General features: G+C 41.0%; 1 protein-coding gene across 6 annotated transcripts in view; it reads left to right on the forward strand.

Moving 5' to 3' along the window:
• itsn2 (intersectin 2) overlaps window positions 1-18,706 on the forward strand; it is a 98,514-nt gene that overhangs the window by 28,315 nt on the left and 51,493 nt on the right. For 5 of the 6 annotated variants that reach the window (XM_008116547.2, XM_008116546.3, XM_062957272.1 and 2 more), the window contains 10 exons: window positions 586-749; window positions 2,044-2,244; window positions 3,540-3,636; window positions 3,833-3,975; window positions 12,281-12,344; window positions 12,912-13,049; window positions 13,144-13,229; window positions 15,122-15,384; window positions 16,835-16,984; window positions 18,284-18,424. In XM_008116547.2, the coding sequence (XP_008114754.2) occupies window positions 586-749; window positions 2,044-2,244; window positions 3,540-3,636; window positions 3,833-3,975; window positions 12,281-12,344; window positions 12,912-13,049; window positions 13,144-13,229; window positions 15,122-15,384; window positions 16,835-16,984; window positions 18,284-18,424 (1,447 nt within the window). Of the gene's footprint in view, window positions 1-585; window positions 750-2,043; window positions 2,245-3,539; window positions 3,637-3,832; window positions 3,976-12,280; window positions 12,345-12,911; window positions 13,064-13,143; window positions 13,230-15,121; window positions 15,385-16,834; window positions 16,985-18,283; window positions 18,425-18,706 lie in introns of all 6 variants that reach the window. The other variant, XM_016996235.2, reaches the window with a different exon arrangement.

Raw genomic sequence — 18,706 nt, forward strand, 5'->3', positions numbered from 1 at the left:
TCCCTGACAGTAGACCCTTCTAGCAACTGAACTGGTACCTCAGTAGTTCTGGAATTCCCATCAAGCCCTTTGGAAACAGGGAGAAAAGGTGGAAATTGAGACAGTGGTGGAAATAGGATTGATTACTTGGGATCACTCCAAATTCATTTGTGTCATTTATGGGACTTGAATAATCCATAGAAAGCCAGTGCCCTTCCTCTAAAGAGTAATTTGAGTAATTTTTACAAGGAATTCTGAGGTTGAAAAAATGCTATTTTGGGAACTAAAATCATCACCAGAGGATTAACTCCCACCTTTTGATTTCACCTCATATTTCTTAAAATCACCGCCATGTAATGGAAAAAGGCGACTGGGACCTCTGCAACCAAATGTATTTATTTCACTCACAGCATTTCTGTGTGACTTTCTAGACCAAATCTCACTCAGTGTGATGTACAAAAATAATCAAAAGATAAAATACAGAAAAAATAAATTCATTGCAATTATAAAGCTAAAACAATCCTCCAAAACACTGTCTATTGGCCAGCCCTGGAAATCCAGTAAGGTAGAGACTCACTTGGTGTGCATATATTTTTGTTTTTTAAGGGCTCTCTCCGATCTGAACAAAGATGGGAAAATGGATAAACAGGAATTTTCCATAGCCATGAAACTCATCAAATTAAAACTACAAGGCCAGCCTTTGCCTGTGGTCCTCCCTCCAGTCATGAAGCAGTCACCAGTATTCTCTCCCTTGATTTCTGCTCGTTTTGGTAATGATGAAATCCAGTAAATATTTGATGAAAGTAAATTGTTATATTTGTGAAAAATATTTGCTTAAAGTAGAGTCATCCCTCTGCATTTGTGGATTTGACTTTTGTGGTTTTTTTATTTTTATTTTTCATGGATTTGATTTAAATGTTCTCTTTAGGAATCTCTAGGTCATTCAGTGCAACTCTATGGTGAGCTTTAGCCAGATGTTGACTGTAGAAGACCTAGAGATTCCTAAAGAGGACATTTCTGTAAGAATTTCTAAATCTTACAGTATGATTCTGTGCTCAGTTCCTGGTGGAAGTTGAGTTGGACTGCAAGATCTGGTGAATCCCAGATAAGTGTTCTCTCAGGTAAAAAAAAGTTCTTTAAATTCATGGGTTTTCACTTTCACAGGGATTCTGTGCTCCCAATTCCAGTTAATGTGGCGGAGTGACTATGGCTAAATATCATTTTGTTGTGTCAACCCACTTCCAATATAAATCTTATGAGTGCAATAAGGAGTGGTATTGCAGTGCTTCTCCTATGCTTTTCTGGCATAATGATAATAACAACAGCAACAATCAGAAGTCAAGTAAGCAACAATGACTTGTTTGATGTGCCCAAGAGATCTTGGTGTTGGCTTTTGTTGCTGTTTGGCTTTTAATGCCACATGCAGAACTTCTTTTCACACCAAGAGGATTTTCAAAAACAATGTTAAGACAAGAAGGTGTGCTGTTTTGAGTGAAGGAAATTTAATATCCTCCGCTCTTTCAGCAGAGGTACGTGTTCAAAGATTTGTTTTCCTTTTTTTACCAGTGGCCATCCATTGTTAAAAAGAGCACCTTGATTATATTACTGGGATGTATTGTATGGTTTTGTGGAGTGGAGGAAGGAGAACCCTGTGCTTGTCTAGCGGCATGAATAAAACACAACCATTTGTGGTCAAAGGTTTTTTTAATTGAAAATTAATTTGTTAGAACTTTAGCATTTTGACAGATACGTTGCAAATATTATTTTTTTAGTTAATGTTTCATTATGTAGTGTTCCTGTAAAAAGAATACAATTTAATACAGAATGCATACTTGTGAGGATAGATCAAATATAAAAACCATTTAAAATAAAATATTTAATAAAATACCATTTTAAATGCCTCTCAATTGCAAATACTATGATTTAAATGAAATCCCAGGAGGGAGTATTTACATTGCTCTTATGTGTTGCCTCTAGGTAAGCTCAGCTGTGTATCCCCTGGGAGAGAGTCCCATATAGTAAGGGCCACTCATAAGAATGCTGACTATTGAATTCTTCTTTCAGGGATGGGAAGCATGCCGAACCTGTCTGTTCCAACATCTGTTCCAACAATCACACCATTAGCTCCCATGTCATCTTTTGCTTCTGTAACTTCCATCCCACCCTTGGTCATTTCTGCTCCCCTTCTGCCTTCTGTCAGCACATCATCATTGCCAAATGGGACATCCAGCCTCCTTCAGCCATTACCCATGTCGTACTCTTCAAGTAAGTATAATCACTCTGTATTTAACATAAAGGTTGGCCTAACAATTGATTCAGTGGGTTGTATTAAGGGGACTTAAACAAGTGTCATTTGCCCTGCTAAACTTAAGTCTTTGGGGTTTGTTAAAATCAATGCCAGTCTGTTTTCCTGATTCTGTTTTCCCATTCAGTCAAATATGGAAATTGCTTTTCCCCAAATGAGTAGGAAGAGTTACAGGAATCCTTATCTTTAGATGGGATAGATCAGAAATTGGAAATTGCTAAAAGGTCACTGTTAATTAGAAAATGGATTTGCTAATGTTAAATAGTCACTTTTTCATTAAATAAAACAAAGCAATCTGTGACAGGAGTGTTATTTAAGTTGATGTAGTGGTGATGATGCCCACACACCCTCCTCCCAGCAAAGAAGGCAAAGAGGAAAGCAAAGGGGGAGATAACTATAAAAGGCTTTCACAGCTAGAATCACTGGAGTGTTGTGTGGTTTCCGGGCTGTATGGCCATGTTCTAGCAGCATTTTCTCCTGATGTTTCACCTGCATTTGTGGCTGACATCTTCAGAGAATCTGAAAATGCCAGTCACAGATGCAAGCAAACCGTCAGTAGAAAATTCTGCTAGAACACGGCCATACAGCCCGGAAACCACACAACACTCCAGTGATTCTAGCCGTGAAAGCCTTTTATAGAAACCACACAATACTCCAGGGAGATAACTATCAGATCAGCATACCAAAGGATCACTCTACAATGGGGGGTGGGGGTTGGTCACTGCTGTGTTCCCAGTGGGATGTACACACCCCGCTGCTATGTCCATATTCTTTTTGTGGAGCAGTGGGAAGGATAAGCATTGAAGGCAGCTCATTCTTCCCACTGGAGGTGAGGATCGGGGTGGGTGGCATGGGTCTGCCAGGGCAGAATGGGTGTAAAATTTGCATTTGTCCTCCTCTGACTTGAAGTTATCACCTCACTGGGATTAATGAGAGCTCTCTTTTGAGGGGGCTGCACAGGAGTGGTGATGGAAGTGGAGATGTATATAGAATAAATAAAAAAGAGTTGGTTACATACAATAGATCATTAGCACGCCACATTGAGAATCCTTTCAAAGCTGCCCCAGCTCTATTTGGCATGGAATCAAATGTGTGCCATGATGTGGTATATGACCACTTTTGGTATTATCCTCAATATCATCTTTGACTTATATCTTGACCTTAAGGCTGTTTCCTACAATCAGTGGTGGTGGTTTTGCTTTCCAGTTGGACTGTTAACTTGCTATTAATTCGTATCCATTTCCTCTTATTTTAGCTTTGCCTCATTCCAGTTCATATAGTCCCATGATGGGGGGATTTGGTGGTGCCAATATTCAGAAGACACAGTCCTTAATCGATTTAGGATCCAGTAGGTATGGATATTCAGGCACAAGATTTTACAGACATACATTTTTTTTAGTAGAACCACCATTCTGTTGATTTCTGCAATCTCACTGAAAAGAGTGTGCTTGGAAATGCTGAAGCTATTATTGTATATTCAGGTATTGAACATGTTAATTTGCAAAATAATAATGTCCAATTTGAATGTTGCCTGTTTGCATATTGCAGTTCAAATTCTTCTTCAACTACCTCACTCACTGGGAATTCACCAAAGACTGGATCTTCAGATTGGGCAGTTCCTCAGGCTTCCAGGCTAAAATACAGACAAAAATTTAATAGCCTTGATAAAGGAATGAGCGGATATTTGTCAGGTTAGTATTCACATACACATTCATAGTCATGCCCACTAGTAAAGCAAATTAATATTTGTGGAATGCATGATTTGCTTATGATTGCATGAAGTGGGATAGACTATTACACTATTTGTCTATTAAAGCTTATTCACTATCACCAAAAGAAATTATCAAGTCGAGACTCTTCCTGTGGTAAGATTATAATTTTCCTCCTGTGGAGACAGAGAAGCTTATGTTTTAGGGCTGCTTTTAACCTTCATGGGAACCAGGCTAGCATGTATTCAAAGCAATCTTAATACACGAATAAAATGAACTTCTGGCTGATCAAAAATCCCTAAATATCTTCCAGTTTCTAAGCAAAGAGAAAAGAAGAAATCATTTTTGGCTTGAAATATAAAATTAAACATACATTTAACTAAAGTAGGCTGACATGTATTCCAAGCAATCGAATGCCTGAATAAAATGAACCTTCCCTCAAAAAACTTAAATCTTTCAGTTTTCAAATGAGGCTGGATCTGCACTGCCATATAATCTAGATTATCAAATCATACAATCCAGATTATCTGCTTTGAACTGGATTATATGAGTCTATACTGCCATATATTCCAGTTCAAAGAAGATAATCTGGATTTTATATGGCAATGTGAAGGGGTTTGAGAAAGTTTCTTCAAGAACCAGTATAAAAATTAGAGATGGTGGGCTATTTCTAATATAAAATTAAACGTACAGTTAACTAATGAAATCCTTACATACTGAAACATAAATCCCGATAATTGATTACCAGGTAACTTAAAGGCACCACTCTTGACTCTTTTTGAGCTGCTCAGTGGCATTCCAAGATATCCCAAAGAAAAGTGTTTCTGTGAAAGATGGATATCACAATTGACCACTCCATATCTTGAGAGGTTCTGATTATTCATCCTACAAGGGGTTTCCTTCATGTGCCTTGGAAAGTCACTTTCCTCAACCCAGTGGCTTCCTAATGGGTTGGCGTCCAATTCCCAACTAGACACAATTCTGTCTGAGCTGGAACTAAAGTTGTCACACATTTGGAGAATGCCAGTTGAGGAAAGACTGTTGTACGGGGATGCATTTGTGGGAAATGTCATCCTTGGCTGAAAACTAATGCAGATATTGATACCTATTGATGGTATAGTCATGCCCAAGCACGTTCCCTGTGTGGTAGGATGGATGTGAGAAAGATTGGATTCCCACAGTTTTATTCATAAACAACTTTGTAAAACATTTCCAGGCTTTCCTTGTTATGATTGAGCCTCATGGCTCTGTTACTGACAGACGTGGGCGTAAGACTCCTCGAGAGTCAGATACTCTCGAGGAGCGAGAGAGAAAAAGACTGCGAGACATATTTGCAGCACCATCTGACGAGGAGTCTTTCGAAGGGTTTACGGAGAGAATGGAGGAGGGGCTGGTTAGCTCAGAGGAGGATGAGATGGATTGGACTCGGGTAAGGGAGGAAGTGGGTGCCACTGGCCATGATGGGACAGAAGATGAATGGGGACCTTCAGGATTAGACCCATGGTTTAGCTGGAGGGATGGGACGGGATCCACAGCTGGAGATGCTGTTGGGCGTAGTCAGAGGTGTTCCAGCTCTGACGAGGAAAGTGATGAGGAAACGCCCGGGTTAAGGAGGACAGCTGACAGTGATGAAGATTTGTAACTGGCATAAAATGGGGCTTGGGAGCAATTGCAAATTGCGTTGGGCAAGGTAATCTGGGCAAACGCTTGGGATCCGTGTGTGTGTGGGACGCTTCCCTGAAGACTTGTGTGCTTTCCTGTGCTGTGACGTAAGTTGATTGGAATCCAGGGTCAGACGGCGGGAGGGATTGTGTGGGCATTTGTTTGTGCAAACCTGTGCTTACTCTTATTAGCTTGACCCTCCGTCGTCTTCTTGACGGACGCCATCTCCTGCTTTGAGAACTCGGACTGAACTGACCACGGCTTGTCTTCCCCCCTTCTTGGACTTGGAAAAACTACAAACGTCTGCTTCTGGCTTTGATCTACGGAACGGAACTGGTCTACTCAACTGCTACAATCCTTGGCTGATTTACTCGTGTTGGAGATCCTGTCTGCTGTGTGTGTGGGGGAGCGACGCAAGTTACTCTAAGCACAGTGTTGGCAGCAGAGAGGAATCTGCTGCCAATTAGTTGCATTCTTTGTATCTTTTGTTCCTTGGCTTTCGTTTCGTTTATACCCAGGCTGACGCAAGCAGTTTGTTTTTACCCGGATTAAACTCCGGTTTAATCCGGTTTATCTTTTGAACATTTACTTTTGCCCCTTTTTGCTCCTAAAGGCAAAAACTGCCTGGCCCTTGTGTTTTACGGGCATTTTTGAGTTCTGTAATCTAATAAACTCTGTTACTTTGAATCTTGTGGCGTTCTGTCCTTGACAGATTGCCCAACGCCCATAAAAAGTTTATTGCAGCAATAAACCCGTCAGGAAGACGATGGATGAGTTGAGGGCCAAAGTAGACCAATTGCAAACGGCTTTTACCGTTAGCCAAACAGCTCAGGCTGTGAAAGGACATGTTTTGACTCCTGAACGCTTTGACGGAACCAGGTGCAAGTTGCCAACCTTTTTGGCACAAGTGGAGCTTTATTTTTCTCAGCTCAGTGCTCATGCTTTTCCTACAGACACTAGCAAGGTGGCCTTTATTTTGAGTTTGTTGACCGGTCCCGCAGGACAATGGGCCACTAATTTAATTTTGGGAAATGACCCAGTCAAGGACAATTTGAATAATTTCAAAAAGTTGTTAACTGATACTTTTGGGGATCCTCTCCGCACGGAGAACGCTGGGTGGGCTCTGTATCGGTTGAAACAGGGAAAGGGGACTGTTTTGGATTACTTAAATAAGTTTAACCTGTATCGCCACCAGCTGGATTGGGGGGAAAATGCATTCATGCTTTTATTTACTGCCGGGTTAAGTGATATGCTCCAGGATGAATTAGCACGCTTGGAGCCGGCTGAAAGCTGGGACGCCTTAGTAGCTAAGGTGCTGCGTTTAGACGCAAGGTTCGAGGCTCGTAAACACTCAAAAGCAATGTGTGCGCCACCCATGCATGTAACCAGGGCACCTGTGGTGATGGGGGAAGAGCCCATGGAGCTTGGGGTCTTTAAAAAGCTGTCTACAGAGGAAAAGAGCCGTAGGAGGCAGCTGGGCTTGTGTTTGTACTGTGGGAATGCTGGGCATTTTGCCAAAAATTGTAATGTGAAACCTTCCCAGCTTTCGGGAAAAGGCCAGCCCTAGTGCGACGTGAGTCCAACGCACTAGGGCTCCTCAAGCAGTCAACTGAGGGGAGGAAGCATGTTTTCGTACCCATTACATTATCTGTTGGGGGAAGGGAACTTGTTTCTACTTTGGCACTGCTGGACTCAGGGGCTACGGTCTCCTATGTAGATATTGAGTTTGCTAAGAAGCATGGCATTCCTAGAGTGCGCAAGGCATGCGACGTGTGGGTGGAAGGAGCAGATGGGAGACTACTGGAGACTGGGGTGGTTAACCATGAAACCTCAGCAGTAACGTGGGAGGTGCAGGGAGTAACGGGAACGTTTGTGTGGGATATTACGAGCTTGCCTAGATATGATGTGATCCTGGGGATGGATTGGCTAGCTGTAGTAAATCCACAAGTAGATTGGGCAACACGTAAAGTGATCTTAAAGAGGCAGGATTGTTGCACTCTAAATGTTACTCATTCTGATATGGAGGGAGTGCCTGCTGAGTATGGGGAGTTCTTTGATGTATTTTGTAAAAGAGAAGCGGACAAATTACCACCGCACAGGCCATATGATTGCGCCATCAAGTTGGCAGAAGGTGCGAAACTGCCAGCAGGGAGGCTGTATGCCTTGACTGTACCGGAAAGGCAAGCTTTGCGGGAGTTTCTAGATGAAAATTTAGCCAAGGGGTTTATTCGCCCATCTAGTTCTCCAACTGCGGCACCAGTATTCTTTGTAGCCAAAAAGACTGGGGAACTTAGGCTGGTCTGTGACTATCGGATCCTAAACAAATACACCATTCGGGATAGGTACCCGCTCCCTTTAATCTCGGAACTGTTATCAAGGGTGCAAGGGGCTAAGGTCTTTACCAAGCTTGACCTGCGGGGGGCCTATAACTTAATCCGTATACGGGAAGGGGATGAATGGAAGACGGCATTTAACACGTGTTTCGGATGCCACGAGTTCCGAGTCATGCCTTTTGGGCTTTGTAATGCTCCTGCGGTATTCCAGAGGTTCATGAACGATGTGTTCAGGGACCTAATTGATCAATTTTTAGTGATTTATTTGGATGATATCTTGATTTTTTCTAAGGACGAGAAAGAACATCGTCAACATGTCAAGCAGGTTCTGCACCGACTGCGGGCTAATGGGCTTTTCGCCAAGGCTTCCAAGTGCGTCTTTCATGTGCCTGAAGTGGAGTTCCTAGGTCATGTAGTGTCAGGTAGGGAACTTAAAATGGACCCACATAAGGTTGACGCCGTCAACTCATGGCAGGAGCTGAAGACTAAGAAGGATGTACAAAGGTTCTTGGGTTTCGCTAATTACTACCGGGAGTTTATTCCGAATTTTGCAAAGCTCACGGTACCTTTGACGCAGCTTCTGCGCAAGAAACAGCCATTTGTGTGGGGGCGGGAAGCTCACGAGGCGTTTCTACAACTAAAGTCTAGTTTTCAATCGGACAACATACTAACCCATCCTGATGTTGACAGACCGTTCGTGGTAGAAGCGGACGCTTCTAGCTACGCGTTGGGGGCTGTATTGTCTCAGAAGGATTCCTCAGGGACCTTGCGTCCCTGTGGATTTTACTCGCGGCAACTAACACCCTTCGAGCAGAACTATACCATATGGGAGAAGGAGTTGTTGGCGATTAAGGTGGCGTTTGAGGTGTGGCGGCACTGGCTTGAAGGGGCACGGCACCAGATCGTGGTCAGATCTGATCACAAGAACTTAGAGCACTTGCAAACAGCAAAGAAGTTAAACCAGCGTCAAATCCGCTGGGCTTTGTTTTTCTCCAGGTTTAACTTCAAGGTGCAGTTCGTGGAGGGGAAGGCAAACTTGCGGGCCGATGCTTTATCCCGCAAGCCGGAATTTAAGACCAATGAGCAGGTAGTATGTCAGACCATCTTGCCTACTGCCTCTCTGTGTGTTGTAGATAATGAGCTTGGGTTACATGACCAGATCCTTGAGGCTCAGAAGGATGATGTGTGGACTCAGGAGCAACTGATGCTGCTCTCTGCAGGTAACCGTACCATACTGCCGCATCTCCAGGATCAAGACGGGGTATTGGTGCGTAGGGGGCAGGTTTACGTACCAGTAGGGACCCTCAGGTTGGAGGTGATTAGAGCCCACCATGACGAACCCATGGCTGGGCACTTTGGCAGGTTCAAGACCGTACAGCTTATCACCAGGAGCTACTGGTGGCCAAAGATGCGGCAAGACATTCTGCGCTTTTGTGACAGCTGCGCCGTTTGTCAGCAGAGTAAGACGCCTGTTGGGCGCCCTAGAGGGTTGTTATCGTCTTTACCTGTTCCGGAGAGGCCATGGCAAATCATTTCCATGGATTTTATTTCAGATTTGCCTAAGTCTGGGGGTTATACTTGTATTTGGGTGGTGGTGGATTTATTTAGTAAACTGGCTCATTTTATTCCTTGTTCAACCATTCCGGCGGCCCCTACGTTGGCCTTACTATTTACAAAGCACATCTATCGTTTGCACGGAGCACCCGAGGTGATTATTTCAGATAGGGCTCCGCAATTTGTGTCACGCTTTTGGAAACACTTCCATGAGTGTTTGGGGACTAAGTTAAACGTGTCTTCAGCTTTCCATCCGCAAACGGATGGACAGTCGGAACGGGTTAATGGGCTCTTAGAGCAGTATCTGCGTTGTTTTTGTTTAGATCAACCCACGGCTTGGGTAAAGTGGTTACCGGTGGCGGAATTTGCTTACAACAATGCGGTGCACACGTCTAGTCAGCATACGCCATTTGAGCTAACTTATGGTTTTCACCCACGGGGAGGTGTGGCGCCGTCGACCAATGTGGTCTCTTCGGACCCTGTGTACCGCTCTTCGGAAATGGCTGCATTGCATGATGTTGCCCGTCGCTTACTGTTGGAAGCTAAGGCAACGCAGAAGACTCAGGCTGACCGCCACAGGCAGGCAGGGGAGGAGTTGGAAGAAGGGGATTTGGTGTGGTTATCTTCCAAACATATTAAACAGGCTGGGGGAAAGTTTGCGCCTCGGTATTTGGGTCCCTTTCCTATCGTTAAAAAGATTTCTTCTGTTGCGTTTCGTTTGCGTTTACCGTCTAGTTTAAAGGTCCATCCAGTCTTTCATCGTTCGCTGTTGAAACTTGATACCTCTAGTCGTCGTGGTGCTATAGCGGAGGGTATCACTGCCGCTTCTCCGCCATCGGGGGAGGAGGCCTTTGTGAGAGGGGATAGTGTTATGATTGAGCCTCATGGCTCTGTTACTGACAGACGTGGGCGTAAGACTCCTCGAGAGTCAGATACTCTCGAGGAGCGAGAGAGAAAAAGACTGCGAGACATATTTGCAGCACCATCTGACGAGGAGTCTTTCGAAGGGTTTACGGAGAGAATGGAGGAGGGGCTGGTTAGCTCAGAGGAGGATGAGATGGATTGGACTCGGGTAAGGGAGGAAGTGGGTGCCACTGGCCATGATGGGACAGAAGATGAATGGGGACCTTCAGGATTAGACCCATGGTTTAGCTGGAGGGATGGGACGGGATCCACAGCTGGAGATGCTGTTGGGCGTAGTCAGAGGTGTTCCAGCTCTGACGAGGAAAGTGATGAGGAAACGCCCGGGTTAAGGAGGACAGCTGACAGTGATGAAGATTTGTAACTGGCATAAAATGGGGCTTGGGAGCAATTGCAAATTGCGTTGGGCAAGGTAATCTGGGCAAACGCTTGGGATCCGTGTGTGTGTGGGACGCTTCCCTGAAGACTTGTGTGCTTTCCTGTGCTGTGACGTAAGTTGATTGGAATCCAGGGTCAGACGGCGGGAGGGATTGTGTGGGCATTTGTTTGTGCAAACCTGTGCTTACTCTTATTAGCTTGACCCTCCGTCGTCTTCTTGACGGACGCCATCTCCTGCTTTGAGAACTCGGACTGAACTGACCACGGCTTGTCTTCCCCCCTTCTTGGACTTGGAAAAACTACAAACGTCTGCTTCTGGCTTTGATCTACGGAACGGAACTGGTCTACTCAACTGCTACAATCCTTGGCTGATTTACTCGTGTTGGAGATCCTGTCTGCTGTGTGTGTGGGGGAGCGACGCAAGTTACTCTAAGCACAGTGTTGGCAGCAGAGAGGAATCTGCTGCCAATTAGTTGCATTCTTTGTATCTTTTGTTCCTTGGCTTTCGTTTCGTTTATACCCAGGCTGACGCAAGCAGTTTGTTTTTACCCGGATTAAACTCCGGTTTAATCCGGTTTATCTTTTGAACATTTACTTTTGCCCCTTTTTGCTCCTAAAGGCAAAAACTGCCTGGCCCTTGTGTTTTACGGGCATTTTTGAGTTCTGTAATCTAATAAACTCTGTTACTTTGAATCTTGTGGCGTTCTGTCCTTGACATTCCTAATACAAGAAACTCTAAGGTCCCTACCACACAGCTGAATAAAATCCCACATTATCTGCTTTGAATTGGAATATATGGCATTGTGGACTCAGATAACCCAGTTCAAAGCAGATATTGTGGGATTTTCTGCCTTGATATTCTGGGTTATGGCTGCGTGGAAGGGCCCTAAGAGGGTCATAATTTTAAAGAAAAGAAATTGCTGCTAGAATCCCTTTATTATATGTTGTTATAATAAATAATTTTTCTCAAGCAAACTTTGAATTCGTCAGCCTAAAATGGGGAAATGGAACTCCATTTTATATGTAGAATTGAAATGATGTTTGTGTCTGTGGATTTTCATTACAGTACATTGGGCTGCGTTCCTTTACTCATTTATTTGCGAATGTGTCCTACTGACTGAAGTGGGACTTAGGGCCCTTCCACACAGCCATATAACCCAGAATATCAAGGCAGAATAACCCACAATATCTGCTTTGAGTCCACAGTGCTATATATCCCAGTTCAAAGCAGATAATGTGGTATTTTATTCAGCTGTGTGGAAGGGGTCTTAAATTCAGAGTATAGGATTGTATATTATACATACAGTATTATGTGGTAAATATATCCTGGAGGGCTAGTTCTTGAGATTTGAACAAATGATTTGCTTGCTTTATTTTCTATAGTCTGCATCACTACTAATATAAAATAGATTTTATATTAAAATATTTGATTTACTAAGGATTCCAGGCAAAAAATGCCCTTCTGCAATCAAACCTATCCCAGACCCAGTTAGCTACTATTTGGTAAGTTGACATGTGTACTGATAAGACCCTGATAATTTTGTACTATTTGTAATAGAATTAAAATGTTGCTAAGCATAGGGTATGTTCTAAAGAGATATAAATAAAATACAGCAAACAAAGATATCCATATTGTGTATTCAGTAATGTAGTATTTTTAATTTTATATTTATATCCTTAGAATGCTGATGAATTTATTTCATTTCTTTCAAATTTTTGCTGTTTCAGTTTTGTGTCTGTTTAGAATAAAGAATATCTGATGGAATAAATAGGTGAAGGATTTCCTATTCTCAAGGGAAACCCTAATAACATTTTGCCACTCAAGATGCATGGGCTTTATTTTCCAGTTAAAATAAGCAAAATGTAAGAGGGCATAGCATGGTTCACGTCTTCACATCCTCCAAATATCACGTACAAAGTTTAAACCCTTCCTATATCGATTTGTAAGATTAACTTTTTCAGAATTGGTCCATTTGATTATGTATCTTGGATAACATTGCACCAAGCAGATATTGCTGCCTCTTGCTCTCTTAGCTTTGTTAATGCAGCACATTGTTCTATCTTTCCTAGGTCACTTGCTGACATTGATGGTAATGGGCAGCTGAAAGCTGAAGAGTTCATATTAGCCATGCACCTAACTGATGTGGCCAAAGCTGGGCAACCTCTCCCATTAACTCTCCCTCCTGAATTAGTGCCACCTTCTTTGAGGTGCATAACACAAGGTGACATGTTATTAAAATTCTATTATGAATGCTAAATGATATAAAATGTAAAAAACAAATACACTGTTTCTTCCCTCCAGAAGTGAAAAAAGTGTTGAAAAAATTAATTGTGTTCTGCCAACATACCAGAGAATTCAAGAAGAAGAACCTCCCCAAAAAGCTCCAGGTAACTGTGGGGTTTAATGTTAAGAGTAAAAAGCACTGATTCTCTACTATCTCTGTCCCGGCACTGCTTTTGCCTTTTTGAATGCCTCTGTGGGGAAATGATGGTGGTCAAGGATGGCTGGTCTGCCAGAAGTGGTGCTGCTTCTTTCCTATCTTCACAGAATGATTCTAAATTTGTCCATGGGTCATACCAAAATTGAGAATTTTGGCCCCAAAACCTGCCCTTGACTTATACATGAGGTCAACTTATACATGAGTATATAGGGTAAAATTCATGAAAGATAACCAACCAAAGAAGGCAAGATGTGTAAAACTTGATGCCTTAAAAAAATCAATAATAGGCATTTAAAATTTAAAATAGGATTTTTGTTTTTAAAATCATGAATAAACTACTATATTTCTCTCTTGATTCTCTTCTAGAAGTAATCTTTAAAGTATAACTAAATCAGAGATATGTCAACTGAATATATACTTCATTCACATAATTAAATATGGGCATTATTTAAGCCAGTGGTTCTCAACCCGTGGGTCCCCAGGTGTTTTGGCCTTCAACTCCCAGAACTCTTAATAGCTGGTAAACTGGTTGGGATTTCTGGGTGTTGTAGGCCAAAACACCCGGGTAACCCACAGTTTGAGAACACCGGTTGAGAACAGCCTTTTTTGAAAACTCCAGTTTGTAAAGCATTGAACAGCAGTTACCAATCGTGGCTTCAAGTTCAGGACTGTTTTTTCAGCAAACTGCAGGTTTACATGATGAGAAACATAGCATAGGCTGAGTGAGACAGTCTCCATTGGAGTGGAGCTAAGCCAAGCAAGACAGAGAAGTTAGTGAAGGCAGAGGGGCAATATAGGGAAGGAAGACAAGAGGTACCTGCACACTTAGCCACATTTTACAATAAACACTACTTCTTTTAGGTTCTCCTAGGAGATAATAAGCTTCCACTTTCCACAATTTTAGTCAGAGAAGGGAATAATTCCTTTTTTAAAATAATGTTTTTATTGAACATTTCTAATTTTTCCATACAAAAAAGGGGGATTGGGAAAGTCAGAGGAAGAAACAAGAATAAAGAAGGTGGAGGTAGTAGGGGTCGTGAGGTTATTGTTAGTGAGTTTACAAATACCTGGTGTGCTGTAGAGGGAGAGGGAGGAGGTCTGGGGGAGGGGGAAAGTATTGTACAAAGTTTAAATTGACACATACATTTCTTCATATCAATTACCATTACATTCATTTCCCAAAATATTTTTAGTCTATATGTCCTCAGTAGCAGAGAGAGTAGAAATGTTGTCCTCTTGTTGTCCTCTAACCTTAAGTGTGCTCTTTATATCTTCTTGTTATTCAATGTTATTCTAGTCTTCTCTCCCAGCTATTCACCATTAAATGTTTATCTTTATTATTCTTATCAGATTGTTTATTTTAAATCTTTTACCTAATTTTAATTATTACCTAATAAGTCTAACAGTTTAATTTGATCTGCTAGTAAATTAGTATTGTGTAGACGAACATTTACTATATTTTACTATCGTCCTCTCTTCCCTTTTTAAACTTTACACAAAGTTTATATTTTTCTATACAGACAATCCAAATCTACTTGGGAGGTGCTAATACAACAATTATCTAAAATCTCTTAGATGTGGGGTAACTAAGTTGTACAAAATATGTATATAGGGATAGTTCCTTTTTGGTGAGAGTTATGGTACAGTATTCACATTGACCGATAGATAAGCCGACCCAGGTATTTGAAGCAATGTTTAATTATAATGTCTACCTTAATGCATGAGTATATACAGTAGCTATTTTAAGCAAACAGCAATGTTCTGTACTTCATTGTGTTTGCAAGGAGAACCAGTGTTTGATCAGTTTTTGTGGATGCCATTTGCTTTTTCAAAATTTAGCTACATTTGAGGATAAAAGAAAAGCAAACTATGAGAGAGGGAACATGGAGCTTGAAAAACGACGGCAAGTACTTCTGGAGCAGCAGCAACGAGAGTTGGAACGTAAAGCTCAGAAGGAAAGAGAAGAGAGGGAGCGGAGGGAGAGGGAGCAGCAGGAGCAGGAGCGGAAAAAGCAACTAGAACTGGAAAGGCACTTGGAAAAACAACGTGAGCTGGAAAGGCAAAGGGAAGAAGAAAGAAGGAAAGAAATTGAAAGACGGGAGGTTTGTCTGCTCAGTCTTTGTCCTTTAAATTGGACAAGTCTGTATCCAGTTTGCTATGTGATAATGCTGTTGGCTTAGATATACTGGGACAAATACATGCTTTCAGATAAGATGTGCTCACTGCTCCAATTGTTTGACTAATAACTGAGAAATTGAGATTTGTGGTTGTTTTTTAGCTTTGATTTCATTTTGAGCAATTCAGGAACAAGACCTACATCATCTTAATATAATCTTTTTAAAAAACCAGTGACAAGTCTGACTTTAAAGAAGAGGAGGTGTCCAAAACCTAACAGATTATTGTTGTGTGAGGAACAAAATCTTTGCCCCTTGAATAACAAAGCAATTATTTTAAGAATTCGTTCACCAATACATTTTAAAAATTGCATACCAAACAGACAGAGCTTAAATGTGTAGGTGACCAACAATGAGCAATTAAATCAGAAGATTTTGCAAAATTGTAGACGTATCAACCTGGTGAATTTAAATATCTGGACTTCTGGCTCACCAGTGTGATCTTGGGGGATTTTTGAGATACATATACACAGTATATGGTTTAGTTTTCTAGTGCCAGTAGTAATTCCTAACCCATTTCAATGTTGAGCTACTTGTAAAGAGCATCCTGGAAAGAAATGGCAGAGATTAAATTCATATTAGTGGAAATACTGCTACTGAAACTTTCACTTGGTCTCTAATTTGTGGTTATTTCAAACTCAAATTGTGGGTGACAAATAAAACTAGGAAGAGACCTATCACTGTTACTCACAGTGTGGTGTGGTAGGAGTAAGACATGCAAATAAAGATTTTTAAGGTTCAGAAAATGCAAAATAACGTGTGCCTGAAAAATGAATTCATTTTTAATTTAAAAAATTAAATACAAAAGAATGTTTATGTATTCTTTTTTGCCTCTGGATCTCATGGCAAACAAAATGCAAGAGGCGCCCCCTGTAAAAATTTCGTTAATATTTTGCCACCTCATATTTAACATGTAAAAATATAACTCCAAGAGGCCTTCCAAGAGACATTGGCTTGGCACTTGAGATTCTGTTTTTTAACACCAAAGATGCTTTTATGCTGAAGTATGCATGTAGTTTGGCCCCACTTGAACTGCCATGGCTCAATGCTATGGAATCATGGGAGTTGTAGTTTGATGAGCCAACAGGACAATTTGGCAAAGAACACCTTATAAAACTACAAGTTCTGTGATTCTGTAGCATTCAGCCATGGCAGTTCATGTGGGGTCAAACTGCATTCATTCTATAGTGTGGATGCACCCCTTGTATCTAGTTTTCCTATGCTCTTTATTTACTTAGTGCTGAGTTTTTAACTTCAGTTTTATTCCTTTGTTATATTAAATTTTGTTTAAATTGCTATTTTTATGTTTTATGTTGCATGAGTTTTATGCTTTAATATGAACTTCTTATAAATCATATATGTACTTCTTAATCTTTAGGCAGCAAAGCAGGAACTTGAACGCCAGCGGCGTCTGGAATGGGAAAGGATTCGGCGTCAAGATCTTCTTAATCAACGTAACAGAGAACAAGAAGAAATTGTCAAGCTGGCCTCAAAGAAGAAAAGTCTTAATCTTGATTTAGATGCATTGGTAAGTCATAAAGGACATAAAGAACCACAGTTCTGAACTGTGGTTTCACACAGCTAGAGTATCTTCCTCTGTGCAAGGTCTTCCCTGTAGCAGCATAATTGAACTAACAATGTATTTTGCTCATGCTTTTACAGGTCGAAAAAATCCTAAATATTCTTATACATCTATTTTTATGCTTCTTGTAATTAGGTCATCACTTCCTCCACTTTTTGTTGTTCAGACTGTAAGTTCTTTTGTAGCTAACAAAAGGCACAAAATAAGATTCAAGATGTCTTTGATTTGAGAAATGATACAGCACAAACTATAAATTTCAATAAGGATGGGTGTAAAGTATTGTTTAATCAGGAGAAGGATCGCTATGTGTATATAAGATGAATGACACCTGCCTTGCCTGCAGTGTGGGTCGAAGGGAACTTGGGCTCTTAGTAAACCACAGACTAACCATGAGCCAACAGTGTGATGCAGCAACAAAAGGATTACTGCAAACAATAGACTTACAGTGTTCAGATGAAATGAAGTATAAAAATGCTTCTCTATTCTGCTCTGGTTAGCCCTCACCTGGACACTGAGTCCATTTCTGGGCACCAGAGTTTCAGAAAGATCTTAATAAGCTATAATTGTACCCAGAGGAGAGAGACAAAAGAAACTGAAGGCTCTGGAAATCATGCCTTGTGAAAATCAAAAATTGAAAAAGTTGTGTAGGTTGAGAAAAAAGTTGTGAGAGATTATACATTAGCTGGTTACTAAGTATTTGAAGGGGTGCTACATAGGAAATATATCCATTTAAACCAAGTGTGGGAATAAATTCAAGGTTATCATTTCCTTTTTCCACAGCTAAACTTTTCCAAATAATTTCCAGAAATTTGCTTTTCTTGACATTTCAGGATGTGTTTTAAAAGGATAAATACATGTACACAATTACAGTACGACTGTTCCACACCTCACCCTTATTATCTTGCAGTTATTATGCTGCAACTACTGGGAACTTCATTCCTTTTGTTTCTGAAAAATCGCTCTCTGTTGAAGCTATAAGTCATGAATTTTGTCATCTTACCTTCAGAGATCTACCCTGAGAGCCATAATCACGTTGGAATCATGGGATTTGCAATTTGTGGAAAGGACTTTCAAAGTCTCAGAGAGCTCCAGTGCCTTACTAAACTATTAATCCCAGAATCCCACAGGTTGTTGCCTTGGCAGTTACGGTGCCATAATGTGCTAGAACAAGATGATGTGATAGATCCCTTAGATAATTACTTATGAGATTAGATGTTTGATATTTCAGATGTTTTTTCTCGGCAGAATGATAAACACCAGCAGATCTCTGGGAGACTGAAAGATGTACGAATCAGAAAGCAAAACCATAAAAATGAACTTGATCTTTTGGATAAGAAATGTGATTTAGGAATTATTGAAATCAAAGAACTACAGCAACAGCTTCAGGTACGTGATAATTTCTTTCAACATTTAAAGAATAGAGAATAAAGGACAAAAATGGAGAAATGTTATCTTTATCAAATGTATATATTTATTTAATATATATAGCTGACTCTTCTGATTATGATTCCAGGGCTGGATAGATACATATCATGAAAACAGGACACAATGAACATTACAGCTTAATTGAGACCACAACTTCAGGAGGGAAATTTTCATTTTCTTACATCCATTTCTGAAAGCTTGTATAAAAAGATGCATCTTGACTCAGTAGTGAAATATATATAA

This window comes from Anolis carolinensis, chromosome 1 (genome assembly GCF_035594765.1).
Source record: "Anolis carolinensis isolate JA03-04 chromosome 1, rAnoCar3.1.pri, whole genome shotgun sequence".
Lineage (NCBI taxonomy): Eukaryota > Metazoa > Chordata > Lepidosauria > Squamata > Dactyloidae > Anolis > Anolis carolinensis.